The sequence below is a fragment of the Plodia interpunctella genome, chromosome 8, assembly GCF_027563975.2.
Source record: "Plodia interpunctella isolate USDA-ARS_2022_Savannah chromosome 8, ilPloInte3.2, whole genome shotgun sequence".
In the NCBI taxonomy this organism is placed as follows: Eukaryota; Metazoa; Arthropoda; class Insecta; order Lepidoptera; family Pyralidae; genus Plodia; species Plodia interpunctella.
Window position 1 is genome coordinate 10,637,578 of NC_071301.1, and position 16,905 is coordinate 10,654,482.

General features: G+C 34.5%; 1 protein-coding gene across 3 annotated transcripts in view; it reads right to left on the reverse strand.

Annotated features, from left to right (window-relative positions):
- The window catches only part of js (jiangshi), a 49,025-nt gene extending 37,571 nt beyond the window's left edge, over positions 1-11,454 (reverse strand). Inside the window, exons 1-2 of one of the 3 annotated variants that reach the window (XM_053748493.1) lie at positions 11,248-11,454; positions 10,931-11,073 (exon numbers count right to left, since the gene is read on the reverse strand). In XM_053748493.1, the coding sequence (XP_053604468.1) occupies positions 10,931-10,999 (69 nt within the window). In that variant the 5' untranslated portion in view covers positions 11,000-11,073; positions 11,248-11,454. Of the gene's footprint in view, positions 1-10,930; positions 11,074-11,238 lie in introns of all 3 variants that reach the window. The other 2 variants (XM_053748494.1, XM_053748492.1) reach the window with 2 other exon arrangements.
- Between the last annotated feature and the right edge of the window lie 5,451 nt (positions 11,455-16,905).

Here is a 16,905-nt window from a genome sequence, read left to right on the forward strand (position 1 = left end):
AAAAGGCGCCGCTGGGTCACTAAAGCGTAGATCATACTGTGCGAGACAGATAATATAGGTTTTCATAACTTAAGGTGAGTTGCACCACTCAATTTTGACGTAAACTCGCATTAACAACTTGTTCGCCGCCGTCGTTTAGACAATTTAATGGCGTATTTTGCATTTTCCTGCACAGCCTAAAGTTAACGTCAAAATTAACCTGTGCAACTCACTCCAAATTAAACAAACACCAGTCAATTTTGACGTTAACTTTAACCCGCGGCAGTAGCCTGAGCTATAAGTAAATTTTTAACGACAGATGTATTATGCACAATATTAAAAATTAATATTTATAATTTACTTTATTAACATTTTTCTTTCACGACTCGCTCTAAAATCTACCATAAACTACTAATATAGAATTCTCTCGTCAATTTTACAATCCTATACGCGTTGTGTGCAATACAATACTGTATTGGCTATTGCCTAATTGCTATTGGAAGTCGCCCACAGCCTTCTAGTTTATCAGATAGCATTCACTTTTCTTAGTTATCGTGTGTGACATCAGGAATATAATCGATAACTACCCGATTAATCAATGATTATTATACACGTATATATCGGTAGGCGCGTGTATAATAGGACCACTGCATATAAGAACTCCAGTGGATGACGTGCAAGGTGACTAAGGAACATAAACCGTCGACAGCTGATTGCCAGAGCATTACTAAGAAGAGTTGCTATCATGCAGGCGGCCGATCGTAAAATCTTCAAAATGTGGGGGTTTTTTTTATTACGCTAACATTTTGATGTGACGACGCGTCGACGCGTTGCATTTCGACGATACATGAAAGAAAGAAAGCAAGATAGGGAAATTAGAGATATTAATAATTATAATAGGTAACAACGTATTACCTCGACGACCTCGGTGGCGCAGTGGTAAGGTTCTTGCCACTGAACCGAGAGGTCATGATGGAAAATGATCTTTTTCTGATTGGCCCGGGTCTTGGATGTTTATCTATATATGTATTTGTTATAAAATATAGTATCGTTGAGTCAGCATCCCATAACACAAGTCTCGAACTTACTTTGGGGCTAGCTCAATCTGTGTGATTTGTCCTAATATATTTATTTATTTATTACAATTTAAATGGTCGATTCAACGAAGAAAAATTAAATGGATACCTATATTTGTGTTTCAAAAAATAGTATAAAAAGGCTTCCTATACTTTATATGTTTATATGGTGCATCTACATTTTACCTGAATCAAACAAAAACATAAAGTGGTGCGATAAAGTGCAATGGATAAATAATGTATCAATTCAACGCATCAGTCAATAGATACGTGCATACGGTTGCATGACTACAATTGTATGCAACATGCAACTAATTCTATTCTGTATCTTCGGGATCGTAAGTGTTACGTAACCGATTGTTTTGTCCGATGCAAATGGTTCTGATAAATACCCTACATCCTGGTCATCTGTTGCTACAGAGACACTGCGATAATGTGTTGATCTATCAACAATTTGTTTGCACGAATAACAGATAACACATGCTTTATTTGTATATTGGTTTAACTTCTACAATATCTCTTCTTTTCGTAGTCGTATTCCTAATGACTGAGTGTCGTAGTCATTGCGTGAAATGAAACACACACACCGTATTTCTTACGATTAATGGAATGGTTTGCCATTGCCTTCTCTATTATACACACAGGTTGATAATCAACCAGTTCGCAGTTTTCCTTCACCGAAAGCAAGTTGTGGTCGATGTAAAACTATATATAACTATATATATATACTTGAGTCAGATTGGTATACAAACTCATGTGGCACGAGTAGGATTATAACCTGGGACCTTTCGGTTCACAGGTCTTAACCATTACACCACTATGCTTCATAATTTATACAATATAATATGATTCAAAGTGTGTCCTATACTAGAGCGCAGACAGGCGGCTGACGTCAACCCTTTTAGGGAATGCTGTTAGCGGTCGGAAAACCACAACCCAATCTTCAAAATTTCTAAAGTTTATTTAATGCAGGCAATGAGATTCATATCCACATAGTGAATGAAACCGAAAACACGCTCCGATGAGAGGGAAGGGGATAAAAAAGTTCACTGAAAGAACTACATATAATAAGCTTTTATATCATAATAAATCAATGTACACTATCATAAAAAAGTCTAAATGAGGCGTAACTGATGTATTGCCTTAAAGCGTTCTAGGTGTGACATACAAGCCTGAACTTGCATTTATATATAATATTATTTATGACTGTAAGGAAGTTTCACGCGCACGATCTTTGCAGGCTTATTCTTCCATGGTGTCCATTCAGGGCACTCATTTGAATAGCACCGATTTCAACAACACCTGAAGTATTACTATCGACATTACTTTACTAAGTTTTCATTATATTTTTATTAAGCTTTTTTTCATTTTCTTAACTCGCAATATACGTATGATGGTAAATGTTAGTTTGAATGAAATCTTGTAACTCAACAGATATCTTCAATCGATTGAGCTAAAATGTTGTACGTATACTATGTGTAGCTATGGATTATTATGACAAGCAAAACCTTATGGTGGACCAGGTTCGACTCCCGATGAGAGAACTTATGAACGGTTAACTAAACGGACATGATTTATTGCCACGTGTCGTGTCGAATACAACAAGAGCTCTCTGACGACATTAAAAGATTGTGCCAAAAATTACATATTTGTAATAAACATGTTGGTTATTGTTTTATTCGTGGAATTTCCTTACGTATTAAATAAAAATAAAAAGACATCCACCTGTCTGTATGAACGCGATATACTCAAAAACTACCGGAAGGCTTTTGTAAGATGTTAACAATAGCACAGATTATATAATACTTTGACGACCTCGGTGGCGCAGTGGTAAAGTGCTTGCCTCTGAACCGAGAGGTCCCGAGGGTTCGATCCCCGGTCGGGTCATGATGGAAAATGATCTTTTTCTGATTGGCCCGGGTCTTGGATGTTTATCTGTATATGTATATGTTATAAAATATAGTGTCGTTGAGTTAGTATCCCATGACACAAGTCTCGAACTTACTTTGGAGCTAGCTCAATCTGTGTGATCTGTCCTAAAATATTTATTTATATTTATTACTGCAGTACCAGTATTTTTGCAGTACCAATTGTGGGATTCCTGAAGAAGGTTTATATGTAAGTTCTTCCTGAGTGAAGCCGGGTCGGGCGGCTAGTCAAAAATACATTGAAATCGGTGCTATTCAAATCAGTGTTCTGAATACTTCGCAATTCTTCAAAGACTAATTTCGCCTGGGGTCACTGCCCCGACACAAAAGATTATCTAACAGTCGTGAAATGCACCATTGATCTTAGTTAATCCAGTCTGATGATATATTGATGTCGGTGATGGTGACGTAACCGAACTGTTGTGTGAGAGTGTACCTTTAGGACAGACACAAACATCAAACCTTTAGGGTCACTCTATAACCTTTGATTGTGGGGAGGAAGTTACTTTGAAGTGAACTGTACTCAAGCGACACTTTGTAAACTATTATCGTATTAACACGAATTTTACCCAGGCATTAATCCCTTTCGATCGTAGTCGCGTAACCCGAAACGTCTTTCCATTTATTTATAGGAAACTAGTGTCCCGGCTTTGCTTGGGTATAACCATAATATATTATACACCAAAACCTACCTCAGAAATCACACTATCTATTAACCCATATCAAAATCCAAATAGATTTAAAAATCTAAGTCAGACAGACAGACAGAGGGAAGCTACTTTGTTTTATAATAATGTAGCGATAAATTATGATGAGCAGACAGCCGATTATTATATCACAGCGGAGCAGAAGATACAGACATACACATAATAAATATGCAATAACATATGTAAATATGCTTAGTGCGTGCTTGTGCGTATGCTCAACTAGCCTATATTTATTGCAAAAGTTAGTACTTCATAACAATCTCTTTACAAACAAAGAAAAACATTATTTTTAAATGATCTATATTATATACCCTTAGGGGCATCAAATATCATTATTTTTATCCTCCAATCATTTATCTATTACGGGTTTAAATAACACTAAAATCGTGAACATAGTTTCATAAGAGGCAAATTATCTAACACAAAATGCTCGTGACCGTTTGGACGTTTATCCTCTAATTTCCAACTAAAATCATCTTTTTGTTTGTTTGTTTCTCATTCGGAATCGAGGATAAACCAATTACAATTAGCCTTCGCCTGAATCGCTTCAACTTGACATGTTGTGTGAAGTAAATACGGGTGATTAGATTTCGTAATAGATTGACGCCTAGGCACTAAATTTTCATTGTATTTTTAGATCAGTGTGCATGACAGTTGATAACACATTTTTATTACTGTACTGTGTGTGTGTTGTGTGTCGTATAAGCACCAAGTGAGGCTCAAGTGAAATTGGGCAGGGCATGTTTGCCGAATGCCGCCAGAGAGATGGGCACAGATCACCACAAATTGGGTTCCCCAAGGGCGCAGGCGTCGAGGTAGACCACGAACTAGATGGCGGAATGATTTAGACAGGTATCGTCGTGGTTGGCAACAAATGGCTCAGGATAGAGACCTTTGGAAGACAGAAGGCCTTTGCCCAGCAGTGGGACACAAAATACAGATATATATATAAAAATATATATATTAATGCCATGAATTAATGAACGAATCGAATCTTGGCTTTGTGCTTCTATTAAATAATATATGTTCTCACCAAAATGAAAAAAACATTATTTAAATGTTTGTTGGATTGACATACAGCGGGTTCCAATCAAAAGTTTGTAAGTACCATGAAACGTCCGATATGTTGTCCGTCCATGACCAAGACATTTTTTGGCTGGAAAGAACATACTTAGAACCTTGCATAAGCTTGATAAGCACAACAAGAAATAGATTTGAAAAAATCAGGGATTTTAATATTCATAGATAAACTTATATTTTAAGGCTTATACAAGGACGCGATGACAAAAAATATCCTGTACCCAGCTAGTGTCTATTCTACCCGTAGACCAAAATAATGGAAATGCCATTACTGAACTAGAAATTTTAAACTTAACTTTATTAATTTTATATAGGATCACGTCCCTTTACGGATTCCTTACGGGATAGACAAAGCCAAAATTTCGAAACTCGAAGGCTACGTTTAGCTATATGGCGGACTCATTGGTGAGCTTATGAGAAGAATCTCCAGTATATACTCGTAGCTCTTTCCCTTGATTGAATTTTACAATCCACGTAGGAGAACTAGCACATTCTTCGTTTTACTTTCGCTCCCCGACCAGCATGGAATTTTAAACTAATTAATAAATACAAGAATACTAAACATAGTATCGTCCTTTTCGCCGCCGACGACATTTTGAGAGTTGAATTCCTTGAATCCTCACTCGAATACAATATCAAAGGTCTCACACTTTAATGTAATCTTGTGTTTGATATTATATTTTTCTTTTTGCCTTCTTTCTTTGCATTAAAATCATCAATTATCTTGGTAATGTCCCGGGTTCAAATCTTGACTCACATAGTTTTGAGTTTTAAATAGTTTTATTCGACACACACATGCTTTCGGCAAAGGAAAAATCTTGAGATGTTGCACACTGGTTGATTTATTACAAGTTGCTACTTGCCACTAGATGGCGGTAGGTGATAGTAAAAGTCATGTCAGATCTAGGCGATTTGAAGAAAATCTTACACTAGTGTAAGATATAGCACACTCAATAACAATAAAAGATAATAATTTATTAATCTGCGCTTTAGAAGTCGACAGTAGATAAATTTCCAAAATTGAATAAATTGAATTAATAATATGACGTCACTCACATACACTATAACGATAAACAATAGTAAACATATATTTATCCATAATATTTAGAAAACATTACAGAATTTGTGCAATTGAAATTCTATAAGTACACTCCTACGAGTGTAGGTTTACATAGGTTGGGCAATGTGTGCATATTTTTGCTCTCGGAGCCCACGCCCACCGGTGGGCAAATTACCTAATTGTCAAGATGACTATTATTTAGTGTTAGATTACGATTGACATTCAGCGCTAATAGTTGCGCGGGCGCCGCGACGCCGTAGAGGGAAAGATGACAAATATGAAATTCATTTTTGATGCAATTTAATGTAGCTTACTACTATTATTAAGTTTAAAGGCATGTACACACCGAATCGTGTATTTGACGCCGAATTGTGACGTCTGTGCTCACGTGTCACTTTTCTTCCTCGAGAGAAGCTTCGCTTACAGATATTTTTTTCATATCAACCTGTATTTCTAAATTTCGAAAAAAATATTAAAAACTAAGAAGAAACTTGTTTGAAAAAAAAAAAAGGCTGCGGTGAAATTTAGTTTATTGCGCCGTTTCTTCTTCAATTCGGTCGGCAGCACACTAAGTATAAGTATCAAATGGTATATATCAATTGAGTATAAAAAAAGATATGATATCGTCTATGCAAAATAAACTGTGCTCCTGTCATTGTGACATTCACCTCATTTAAAGTCAATAGTAATAACAAACCTTTCAATTTTTCTCACAGGCCCTAATATTTCTCAACGGCGCTGAATGTAAGTCACTTTTATTAGACGCGAGCATGTACAACACGAGTACAATAATTGGGAAATAAAACTAGGTAATCGTTGCTATTGTCTTCTTTCGGACAGTTGGCAAGAATTGCCCAACGCTGGGAGATTCTGCGTCTAGCCGACCTGACCGCGGATATAGAAATATTGTTATATAATCACACGTTTGATTGCACCTTTGTCTACAAAGTGTTTTGGTAAAATTTTTTTTAGCAAATTTCGATATTATTGCATTCAGACAGATCTAAAAATTAGAGAGAATCGGATAACTATTAAGTGTTTACTATTTATTAAGTTACTAACGGCCCGTCCTGGCTTCGCTCGGGAAAAAACATAATACACCAAAAACTTCCTCAGACAGACAGACAGACAGCGGGAAGCCACTTTGTTTTATACTATGTAGTGATAGTGATACTAAATAATTTACACATTGTTTGTATGTAAAGCATATAGATAGTAATATATTATATAATTAGGTATCAAACAAAAATTACTAGGATTAACGAATACCATACGCCGTGCGCTGGTCTCAATTTCAAAAGAAAACTCGTGCTCATTTTTTGTATAATTCAATATTTAATTCCTTTGTTCTCTAATCAATTTAATAACTAAAAGTTTGGCAAATTATTGTTTTTCAAAATAAATGAAAAATACATTTAAAAAAGTCTACAAAAAAATGTTTAATCTTTTCGAACACGGCACATTTGAAATTCGAACAAAGCATAGTAGTGATGAAAGGATGCAATAAAGTGTTTACGAAACTTAGTGTACGAGTACGACATGGAAGCATCCACAATAGTGATACTTCGGTTCGTGTCAAAATATCGACAATCGTTACTGGTCCTGTGGCACTTTTGGAAGTAATATTCAATATTACTTTTATGTTGTGTATTAGCTTTTGCCAACGGCTTCGTCCGCGTGAATTTATCTGCAAAATGACGATTTTCACACAAATTTCACCCCCCATAGCCTAGTAGTAGCATATGTTTCTTTACCTACACGGTATGACGGAGGTCTTTAACTACATACGTACCAAATTTCATCAAAATCGGTCCATGGTTTAGCCATGAATGCGGAACAGACAAACAGATACACAGACTTTCGCATTTATATTAGTATGGATATGGATGCTATGCAAACGAGTAATTTTCACTATTATACACTATACAAATAAATAAATATATTAGGACAAATCACACAGATTGAGCTAGCCCCAAAGTAAGTTCTAGACTTGTGTTATGGGATATTAACTCAACGATATTATATTTTATAACAAATACACATATAGATAAACATCCAAGAGCCGGGCCAATCAGAAAAAGATCGTTTTCCATCATGACCCGACCGGGGATCAAACCCGGGACCTCTCGGTTCAGTGGCAAGAACTTTACCACTGCGCCACCGAGGTCGTCAAATATAATGGTAAGGTTTTCCATCCCAGCTAAAATTATACATGTGAGTATAGTTAAATATATAAAGCGTAATAAAAATAATTTCGCCCTTTATCCAATCAACCAATAATCTTGAAATAGATCTGGTAAGCAAGGCAAAAAGGATGGCCTTTTTGCCTTGCAGAACTCAGTGATCTTTCTGCACATGAGTACAAAAACACTGATTTTCAGTTATTGCTGTCACGATCGCTGTTTATTTGTCAGTGAGTGCTGACAGCGGTAATTATAGCAACTTTGTCATGATTATCCGTGAACTTATCATTGCATAGATCGTAAATAAAGTATTATATGAAATCAAATTAAATATATTAGTCGACGTAAAAATAAACAAAAAAAAATTGCAATACATATTGTATTGTACATACTATTGACCATTGCCTTTAATAAAATATTCATATTGTTATTTTTCATAAACAAAATAGTTTAGAATACTAGGTTAAAGTCATCTAAAAACATCTTTGTATTCAGAATGCAGTTAAATATTTTTAAAGCGAGATTTTTAAAACAAATTAACATTATATGAATGATTTCTTAATTTCGAAACAAATGCATTTCGTACAAAAAAGGACACGGCTGATAAAATTATACAGATGAAATCGCTTACTGTTCACGTTTCAAATTATTATTGCTAAGGTCAATAGATTACATATTTACATATAATATAAAATTAAATGTATAATATAAAATTAAATGTAAATATACATTAATATTTTTCAATGTCGAATATATTAATCGGTAGAATCCTATTATTTTTTTCTGTTAGATGATGGCCAGATGTTTTTTTTATAAACCAGTATATTTTTTTCGGTTTTCCAAAGAAGTAAACGTAAGAACTTTTTAAATATCGCCACAATATTTTATTAACTCTACACCGCAGCGTAACATCGACTTACTATGGACATTTAAGTTGCTCATAATCTGTCTTAAATTAATAGCTACGATTCTTCTCGCCTTTTTCACGAAAAAGCATAAGTAACACAAGTATTTGGTACGAGCTTCTTCTTCTTCTTGACCTTATCCCACTCATGTGGGGTCGGCACAGTATGTAAGTTCCTTCCATTTTGTTCTGTCTTTTGCCATATCCATTGATACTCCTTTCCTGTTCATACTATCCTTGACACACTCCATCCATTTCTTCTTAGGTCTTCCTCTATTCCTGGAACCCTTTACTTCCATCTTTAATGCCCTTTGAGTGACGTGATTTTCATCTCTTCTTAAAATATGCCCGTACCAGCCTAACCTTTAAGATGTATCGGCTGATATCGTATATTATATCGTCTTGTTACATGTTTAAGTAGAACACGACCCCTGATAACCTAAACTATTAAAACAACATATTTACGACAGTCTATTTGTTATTTCCAGTTATTTGTTAACAAGAAAATTATATTTATCAAAAATTCTATTTTTGGTATCGTCCAGTCTACATGTTATCATGCCAATACGTTCATGGGTGACAGAACTAGCTAACGTAAAATCAAATGTTGCTTATTCAGAATTAACTAGCGGCTCGCCCCGGCTTCGCTCTAGTTTAACATATTAAATTATGCACCTAAACCTTCCTCAGGAATCACTCTATCCATTGGTGAAAACCTCATGAAAATCCGTGAAATTTTTGAGTTTATCGCGAACGGACAGACATACCGACGCGGCAGAGAACTTTGTATTATAATATGTAAGGATACAGTGTTAAGAAAAATATTATGAAAAAAATTCTAAACATTCCCGCCACGATCCTGTCAAATTTCACTCGCTTCTTTTATGCTCATCTCTCTCTTCATGCACGTATGGGTACTGCTAATATCTCCCTTACGAAGGAGATCCGCAATCTAGTCGTGTATAACCCAGTGGGTTATAGACAGTAGGTTTAACCCACCGTATACCGAGTGTCTAACTATCTACCTTGTGCTGACCTGATGATAGCCACAAATGAAGCCGTTAAAGTGGTGACTTTGACTTGGTTTGACCTGTTCTCGTGGAAAACGAAGACAGTCAGAAAAATTGATCGGAAATTAGATTGCTGCTACAACTGACGACCTCGGTGGCGCAGTGGTAAAGTTCTTGCCACTGAACCGAGAGGTCCTGGGTTCGATCCCCGGTCGGGTCATGATGGAAAATGATCTTTTTCTGATTGGCCCGAGTCTTGGATGTTTATCTATATATGTATTTGTTATAAAATATAGTATCGTTGAGTTAGTATCCCATAACACAAGTCTCGAACTTACTTTGGGGCTAGCTCAATCTGTATGATTTGTCCTGATATATTTATTTATTATATTTATTTATTATTATTAACTTTTTATGTCAAATTTGAAATTCTATAGTATTCCACAAAGCAACAAACTATCAATGGGACGTGTGAGATCGTGTTATATACAGACACGTGAAGTTTCTGCGTCTTCGCTTACGTAATAATACATATTACATTCATTTCAACGCAACTCTTAAAAACAATGAGGATATAAAAAACATGAACATTTATTCACAAAATAGTTTTATGTAATACAAGTAGAAACAGAAAGGTTAAGGCGACTTTACTAAAAAACCTTTATTTCCGCTTCTCAGTTTCAAGTTTCAAAAAAAAATTGAAACTTTTGAATAGTTTTTGATGTCTTGGCTTGAATTTTTTTCAAGTTTTAAGTGAATGTTAGACAACAAAAACGTATTTTCAATCATATAAAAACATCCCATTCATTATAAGAATTTTTGAACTAAATTCTAAACATTCCGTATTACTGTATTTTTCTTTGTCACCTGAAAATTAATCGAAAATAATAATTTTAGATTTTGCTGACAATGCTAGTCAAATTTGAGTACCTATGACTATTTTACATTTGGTAATTAATGAAACGCTTTAAAAAATAATGCAAAAAAATTAAAGGTCACTCACCTGTGCAGTTACCGTCACATAATACGCGCACATGATCGCACACACCAACAAAAAATGTTTATAACCCATAGTGACACTATCACGCACACTCGTTCACAAATATCTTGTCTATTTCATTAATTAATCACTGTTCATTTGGTCCTCTGAAAAAGAAAATCAATAGGTTAGGATACAGTGTTGCACAGACTTTAGTTACAAATTTTATTTTGCGTGGAAATAATAACATTAATACAATTATTTTAAATAAAAAAATATATAATTTATTTTACGAACAAAATTATTGTTTTTAAACAGATGACGAAACTCACATACTTCACCTTATCTATAAATGCAGAAAATGTCAAATGCACTATTCTAAGTTCAAAATTGTATATTTCGATTTTAAAACACAACACTGGCCACTGAAAATTATTTTAAAAGCAATATCTAAATGTTTAATTATTAGTAATTTTCGTATTCGATATCGTATTTTATTTACGTGTATACTGCCAGTACGCGCGTGTTTCGCGGCAAGCTGGCAGAGATACTGGCTGACATTTGAACCGCGATGTTCGCAAGTGCTGCGCCCCTACTCCACATAAATCCTGCGTCCTTGATCGAACATTGTTCGATTTGAAGATTCGATTATAGATTGTTTAATAGGAACCTACATACTTGGACCAAGAAAGAAATTACCTCATTGAAATTTTAATGATCTAAGTTCTATGCTGATACGAATATTATGAAAATATTTTTTTCATAAAAACAAACAAGCGACAACAACGAAGCTAAATGAAATTTTTAAATTAATTATCAACTAAACATATTGCGACTTTTAACTTAAAACACAACGAATACTTGTTATTTGTACTAAAACTAGCTGTAGCACCGCGACTCCGCCCGCGGCAAATAGTATAATCTATGGTGTATTTCAAGTGAAAATTATCTTAGTCCAATTATGATGTGAAAGAAGGACAAACAAACACACATTTTTATAATATACGACTAACTCATATCTATATACTTAATGTGAGTTTCACCAGTCAATTTTGACGTTGACTTTAACCTGGGCGCTGCAGACGTTTGCTACAAATAAAACGTATTTTTCATTTTTCTACACGGGTTAAAGTTACCGTCAAAATTGACTGGTGCAACAGTCTTTATTTTTTTATCTTAGAAAAAACATCTAAAAGGCGGATTTAAAACCTGAGATCTTTCTGCCTTATTCCATATACCGTTTCTTCAACTCATGAACAAAGACATTCTGCGTAGTATGGCGTAACAAATCCCTTTAGTACTGTTATATAATTGCCATTAATATAGGAAGTAATTGTCATTAACTATTTTTTAATTGCATATAAACGGATACAATGTCAGGACACAGTTTTACGGCTAATCATCTCAATTAAACGGAGCGCATCTCAGTTATGTCACCAATTAGTTATGTGATAAATTTGCCACCTGTGCTGTTGACGAGAAATATACGGACAGACAGACACCGGCTGAATGTCATTGTGTCACCTCACTTGCGTGGGAACGCTATTGTATTGTATTGATTGAGAGACATGTCTGTTTGTATAATGCTACCTGTAATATTATATGTTTAAAGGGCCAAAATTCGGTGCTTTAGACAACTTAAATAACTTCACAAAACAATTCATCCCTCGGGATTAAATAATGTAATCTCGAACTCTGTTTACACACTTGTATTTACTTGTGTGATAAAAAAAAAAAATTACATGTTTTTTATCATTATTTTGTGTCGTGGTGTTCAATTTTTGGCAACAAATGTTCATTCATTAATTAATTCATTCATTCAACTATCGCTGGTTGACTAGAAGAGGATCGTTCATGGGATAAGTCGGCCATTATAAATTTATTTTCCTGTTATATATGTACTTTAACAAGTTCTATACAACACTTATATTACAAATATGGGTCTACAAATATATATATTATTATTAATAATATATATTATGTTGGTACGCATTTTCAGCCACGGGTGACCCAGTCCTTTGAGGCATTCATGGGGTCGAAGCCAACATTGAAAAGACCTTTTTGTACATTTTTATCCTAAATTGAGACGGCTGCATCTGTAGAGATCTATCCCTTGGTGTGCCATTGGTTATTATATTTTATTACTTTCGATTTGTGACGTCATGAGACGCGACCAAGACCATGTCTTGAAGGAAACTCTCGCACTAGACAAGAGAGAGGTCACTATATCGAAGCACTTGAAACGGGCCCGCTTGAACGAAATGAAAACCCAGGATCGGTCGACCTGGTGCATAATATTGTATATTCCTCATACGTAGCTTGTGTTTAGCGTAGTCGCATTAAGCATTTCCACGTGTCATTACAGACTTAAGCCTGTGATGACACGTGAAAATTATGATAAATAAATAAATAATGGGAACGAATAAATAAAGTCAAGGAAATAAAATAATTTTTGATTTGTGACTCATCTTACTAAAATGTAGATTATCTTATGTGTTTATGTACAACGCAATAAAATTGTTTGTTGAAAAAAGGTGGTTTGGTTAAAGTCAATGCTCTTATATCGTCGAGTCAATAAAAATTATAAATTTTATGAATGGCATAAGTTACCGATTCAAAATAATCATCGGATCAGATTGTCTGCCAAATATTTTATTCCATTAAAATATGATGACATATTTAATGAATCATTAAGTTTTTGCTCTATGAAATATATTAAAGTTATGTAAATGCATCATACATCATATATAAAACTATGTATGAGTACGACCTGATTCCCACTACAATATAATATAATAAATAATATAAATATAAATATATACGGACAAATCACACAGATTGAGCTAGCCCCAAAGTAAGTTCGAGACTTGTGTTATGGGATACTAACTCAACGATATTATATTTTATAACAAATACATATATAGATAAACATCCAAGACCCGGGCCAATCAGAACAAGATCATTTTCCATCATGACCCGACCGGGGATCGAACCCGGGACCTCTCGGTTCAGAGGCAAGCACTTTACCACTGCGCCATCGAGGTCGTCGAATATGCCCAATGCAATATGCCCAACTAATTAACACAAAAAGTAATCGCCGTCATTCTTCATGTATGCGCATCCTTTAATGTAAACAAAGAGTACCTAATCCATTTACAAAAAGCCCATCAAAGTCAGCCTACCATTGATAATATATTGGAATAGATTGACAACTTGTAAATGTGACTTGTATGACGACCTCGGTGTCGCAGTGGTAAAGTTCTTGCCTCTGAACCGAGAGGTCCCGGGTTCGATCCCCCGGTCGGGTCATGGTGGAAAATGATCTTTTTCTGATTGGCCCGGGTCTTGGATGTTTATCTATGTATGTGTTTGTTATAAAATATAGTATCGTTGAGTTTGTATCCCATGACACAAGTCTAGAACTTACTTTGGGGCTAGAACAATTTGTGTGATTTGTCCTAATATATTTATTTATTTGTAAATCGTGTTTGACATAAGTCTATCCTGATTAAACTACGTAACGTAAAATGCTCGTTCCCGAAAGAATTTCAAGATAAAAATTACCCTATGTTGTAATCCAAGTTAGGTTCAACCGGTACCTTATCTGAATATCAGTCCACAGTCATATTGCGAGTTGAAGTAGTGAATTTGTTCTCCTTCACAGATCAATATTATCCGTAGATAGGTTTACGCCGTCTATTTGGCCATTTTATAACAAAAAGTATTGGCTCAAGTTTTACCCAAGTTGGGTTTGCATCCAAACCCAACTTGGGTAAAACCTGAGCCAATACTGGAGGTAAACCCATCTATAGCTATCGCATTTGTAATACTAGTTAAAGCTAAAATTTAAAATAAGTAGATAATTCAAATTTTAAAATTTAAATTTGTAAACTAGCTGAAGCTAGTACCACAAATGCGATACGACGCTGCGATCAAAATCTAGTACATTTTGCATCATTAAATGGCAAAAATTGTATATCAATGATACTTAACTTCTTACGAAAATTTGAATGAGAGATCATTCAGATTTTCGTATTTAAGCATACATTAGGATTCGTCGATAAACTAATTAATATACAATATTCTTAAAACAAAACAACTTAAGAACTAGAATTAACTGTTACGTCTATTTGTCTTTTATCTATGGCGTCCATATGTTATGAGTGACACTAAGGTCGCTGAGTGACAAATGACACGTCGATCATTAGGCGCTAATTATTAGCATTGATTTGATTGGATTTTAATAAACCTTATAAACTTAAATACATGAATTCTAACACTATGTCTAGTTGCATAAAGTTCAATTTGAGAAAATTTGATTTTATAAGCGCATTAGAATTAGAGGAGCTTGGGAAAAGGGCGCTTGTTTATAGACAGTAAAATAAATATTTTTATGCTTCAATCGAACATTAATTAGCCATAGATCAAGGTGATAAAAATATGATCAGATAATCTAAAGAGTTTGCATTGTTTTTTTTGCGTTTTGAGTTTGCATTTATTTACAGAATTCCCAAGCAAATAAATCGTTTTAAAATATAACGCATCCACGCGACCCTGGGCTCCGATGTTCTTCAAAAGCCACTAGGTAAACTCTCAAATGAAAGAACATCATTTCTACTCTAGTAGAGAACAGGGCGAAAAACAGTCCTTACCCCCCTCTGGGTCGTATGTACCGTTTCGCGCTTAAATACAAAACCAATGGACACGTAGATTTTTACGTAGAGATTGCTTTTGTTTTTATATGCATGAGTTTAGATGAGTACTATTTAGACGAAAAATTCGTACTCTAATGATATAATATTTATTCATCTACATCAAAAAGTTTAAAAGTAGTAAAAAACATCGTTCAATAAAAAATTAGAGCACATTTTTTATCATCACACATTTTGTTAATGTCAGTACGTTTTGACATTTGAAAAAAAAAATACTCTACATCCTTGGAATTCTTGTTTTCCGACGGTGTACTTACATACAAATGTCATTGATCACGCGCCGTTTGATTCGAATTTCGAACAGCTTCCAACATGGCGGCGGCGCTTGCTAGAGTGCTGATGTAGATATCGATAATTTTATAATCGTTAGTTTTCATCTGATATTGCCGTTTATATCAATAGTGATTTCGATAGGAATAATACTACGGGTCTTCGACTATCTTGTCCGTGCCATAGCTCTGGCATCACATTTAATTAAGTCTTCTACGATCCTGCTAGGTTGTCGGGAAGAAGGAGATTAATCAACGCTGCCCCCGCGGCCCGAGTAAATTCTGTATTTGCTAAGAGACAGTTTCTGAATCAATCATCCAATTTATATAACCTGATAGATAGAGATGTGGGCATATATACTCAAACTTCGTACTCCTGTAAATCCATTGTTACTGATTGACTACAAACTAAAGGTTATGATGAGATAGAAGGTATGGTACACCGGTCCAGTAATTAATAAAGATGTTAATCAGTGGTGGCCACTAATTCATAGTGGTCACTGAACCCAAGATATGTTCGTAGGGCTGATGTGAACTAAGTAATAGTTTAAATTTGTAATTTCTTATTTGATTTTGTTACACGTGTGAGAAACAAGAATAACTTTGTAATAAATTTTGTATTTGTATTTTATGTTGATATTGTATTAGGTTAATATCTAATGATGAATGATAGAAGAGCGAGGTTTTCTAACGCAAACATATTTTTGCTTAAAAGAAAATCTCAATGCATTATAGATAACTATGTAATGTTTTGAGAAATAAATAATTTTAATTTTTAAATATTTTTTTTTCTAAAGGCAACTGTTATGACTCATACAACTTCACACTAGTAAACTATAATACGTAATGAACTATTGCTTGCTTGCTGATACAACGATGTTTGCTTTCGATAGTCCTTATATTTGCGCGGTCAATATACTTTTTTATACTATATTGAATAACATGCACGCACATGCACTTTATTACACTTTCATCAATAGTTTAACGTTAGAAAATAATAAATAAGTGTACGTTTAGC